This window comes from Artemia franciscana, unplaced genomic scaffold (assembly GCF_032884065.1).
Source record: "Artemia franciscana unplaced genomic scaffold, ASM3288406v1 Scaffold_5517, whole genome shotgun sequence".
Classification (NCBI taxonomy): Eukaryota; Metazoa; Arthropoda; class Branchiopoda; order Anostraca; family Artemiidae; genus Artemia; species Artemia franciscana.
Genome location: NW_027065871.1, coordinates 8,382 through 12,012, shown reverse-complemented (window position 1 = coordinate 12,012; position 3,631 = coordinate 8,382). Strand labels below are relative to the sequence as shown.

The 3,631-nt window shown below is 46.4% G+C and overlaps 1 protein-coding gene across 1 annotated transcript; it reads right to left on the bottom strand.

The window, feature by feature from the left end:
* Positions 1–1,706: 1,706 nt before the first annotated feature.
* LOC136043393 (uncharacterized) lies at positions 1,707–3,422 on the bottom strand. Its single transcript, XM_065728302.1, has one exon. The coding sequence runs from the start codon at positions 3,420–3,422 to the stop codon at positions 1,707–1,709; it is 1,716 nt and encodes a 571-aa protein (XP_065584374.1).
* Between the last annotated feature and the right edge of the window lie 209 nt (positions 3,423–3,631).

Here is a 3,631-nt window from a genome sequence, read left to right as displayed (position 1 = left end):
GAAGTCAGGTCTTTCGGTTTAACACCCACAATCTCTAATAAGGGGAATCAGATGCATTGATTCATCACTTGGAAGACCGGAGAAAGGTTAAGTCTTGGACTGATAACTTACGTAAGCAGGGGTGAAAAGTGCTATTGTTGGCACAAAGAATAGAAGAAGGGGCAACAAAAAGAATGATTTTTCCCTCAGTCTGAATGGAGGCTTCCAAATTGAGGAATTTCTCTTCATTACGGAGGTACTGGGAATATGGGATCTTCTTCAATGACGGGAAGGACAACGGCGATTCATTATTAAGTTCTTTGAGAATAGTAAGCATCCTAGCTCTTGAAATAGGTGAACGGTGGATACTTAGTTACTTACTTGCACTTGTGCTTGTGGTGGGAATCAGGCGTCTCCACCTCGCCCGGCATCGATGATCTTAGAGACCTTCTTGGACCATGTTGATCGATCTTGTGTCAGCTGCTCTGCAAAGGCGAGCCACCGTGTTGACCATCTGTGACCGAATTATCTGAAACCCCCGATTGGTTCAAGGTCTGACTTGGCCAGGTTCCACCAGTTCTTCCTCTGTCCTCCTTGGCGTTGCTTCCAGTAGCTAATAGTCTCAACTAGAAGTATTGGGCGAGGCAGGTACTCTGCCGGTTTCCGTAATACATGGCCCAACCATTTCAAACGGCGTTCTTTAATAGTGAGTACAACATCTCTCTGAATATTGCACATTCGACGTATATTCACGTTGGAGATACGGTCTCGTAGCTGCACTCTGAGAATTCTTCGTAGACAAGTATGCTCAAACACCTTAAGTGTATTCTCTTGTTGAAGTTTTTCCGACCATGTTTCGCACACGAAAAGGAGAACGGTGCGGACTAGTGCCATGTAAATTCGAACTTTCGTTTGGACACTGATTTCACGGCGATTCCATAATGGTTTCCGAAGGGAGGCAAAGACTGTCTGCGTTTTCTGTATTCTCTATTGGGATATCAGTGTCGGAGGATCCGTCAGTACAAAGCTGGGAGCCTAGGTATGTGAAACGGTTGACTTTTCCAGCTGAACTTGGTTGACAGTTAGTGGGAATGGTCCTGTGTCGTGGTTAATAGCCATGAATTTCGTTTTCCCTGTGCTGACTTTCAAGTCGATCAGATCTGCCCAGGCCACAACGCTGTCAAGCATGTTTTGGGCTTCTACAGGGTCTGACAGGAGGCCAACATCATCCGCATAATCGAGGTCAGTCAGTGAGAGATTCTGTCCAACCTGCGCTCCTGGATAGGACGATAGAGCATTTTCAAGCACCCAATCGATGAAATAATTGAACAGAGTCGGAGAGAGGACACATCCTTGTTTTACTCCGAACTCAACCAGAAATTCTTCGGTTTCTTCGTCATAGATTCTAACTCGGCTCACTGAAGCGTCATAGTATGCCTTCATCAGTTCAACAAGCTTCAGCGGCATTCCGTCATTCTCTAAGATCTTCCAAAGTTGCTGGCGAGTGACAGAGTCGACGGCAGCAAAGAAGTCCAGGAACATCAAGATCAGGGGTAGGTTGTATCTTTCAAACTGCAGGATAATGAGGTGAAAGGCGAAGATATTATCATTACACCCTCTACCTGGTCGAAAGCCGGCTTGATTTCCTCGAGTTCTTTCCTCCCTTGCCCCTTTGAAGCGGTTCAAGAGTATGATCCCGAAAATTTTGACGGCAATGTCTATGAGACTTATTCCGCGGTAATTTTTCTGCATTCGGTTTTGTCTCCTTTCTTATAGAAAGGGAGGATGACTGATGTCTTCCAGTCTTTTGGAAAAGTGTTGGTCCTCCACACTTCTTCGAAAATGCCATGGAGCTGTTCAGCAGTGACCTCAGGGCATTGTTTGTATAGTTCCAGGGGGAGGCCGTCTTCACCTGCGGGTTTGTGGCTTTTTAGGGCTTTGATCGCTTTTAGTATTTCGGCTCTGGTCGGTGTATCCAGCTCGATATCGTAAGGCTCTTTAGAGACGGAAGGTGGGAAGGCATCATGAGCAGATGAAGGGGATGGGCTCAGGAGGAGCTGAAAGTGATCCTTCCATCTTGCTGAACGTTCCTTCTGACAACTAATGATTTTTCCATACCTGTTTTTGATTATTTCTGACACAGCAGCTTTCTTACCAACGGATTCCTTCAGGATCTGGTAAAGCTTGCGGGTTTCATGTAAGCGTGCTGCTTTATCTAATGACTCGGCAGCATCTTCCCACATTTGGCGGCGGTCCAGCCGAACAGAGCGTTTTACCTGTCTGCGTAACTCCTTTGTTTCTTCTTTAAGGCTTCCCATCTTTTGTCTTCGCTCACCGACTATTGACAGGGTTCTAGCGTTTATCCAGTGTTGTCGTTTGATTTTTGCTCGGCATAGGATCTCATCGGCAGTCTCTGTCATCACGGTTTTAAAGGTTTCCCATCTCTTATCGGGGGTTAGGTTTTCATCAGAGCTGAGGGCGTCAAACCGGTTAGGTAGTCCCAAATTGAGGGCCTGCCGCACTTCTTTGTCTGGAAGTTTACCGATATCGAAGCCGACCTTGGACTTGTTTTTTCTTCGAATTGCAAGACGTAGCAAAATTTTTGCTGCGACGAGCCTGTGGTCAGATCCAGACTGTGAGCCTGTGTCCGTTCCGTTGTAAGAGCGAGAGTCCTGCACGGAGCTTCTCCAGCGCTGGCGTACCAGAATGAAGTCAATTTGAGCCTTAGTGACACCGTATTTTGAATGCCAAGTTAAGAGGTGGCTAGGTTTGTGTTGAAATATGGTATTGGTGATAACAAGGTGGTTCATCAAGGCATAGTTTACCAACTTCTGCCCATTCTCGCATCTGTGACCCTGTCCAAATTTTCCCAGGATTTGTCTTGTGGTCTGATTAGATGGACCAACTCTTGTGTTGAAGTCTCCAGCAACAATCAAGTTATCACGTGCGGCTATAGAAGAAGACAACTGCTGCAGTTCACCGTAGAAATCATCCTTGGTCGTTTCAGTAGTGTCACGGGTGGGGGCATAGGTAGAAATTATGGACATATTTGCGGGGTTTCCTTTTAGTCTGATTCTAGCAAGTCTACAGGAGACTGGTTCCCATTTTAGGAGAGCGTTTCTGGTTTTTTGGTTCATGATGAAACCAACTCCGTGGAGTCCTGAATTATCTTCTATTCCGGAATAGAAAAAGTGGAACTGATGTAGTGTTTCTGGAGCCGTTATAACTATAGAGCCAGAACCGGAGATTCTGGTCTCGGATATGCAGAGTATGTCTATGTTGTACTTCTCCATTTCAAGGACAAGGCAAGCTTGTGTGAATTCTTGTTTAGCGGATCTTACATTCCAGCATCCAACATTTATTCTGGATTTTGCCTGTTTAATGACTGTGGTAGGTTTTCCTAGATTTATGGCGTTGAAAAGATTTGTCGACTTCGCCGCCATATTCAAAGTCGCGTCGCTTGCCGGGAACGCCGTAGTATGGTTGGCTAGTTTACTTCTCGACACCCGCGCCAATACGGGGGCCGCGTCGCTTGCTGGGGACGCCGTAGTTGTTACAACTTTTCTTCTAGGTCTCAGATCCATCAATGTTTCTTGGGAATAGAGTTGACCGCAAGGTCCCCAGTCTTGCGGGTCACCCGGAGCGCGTTGGC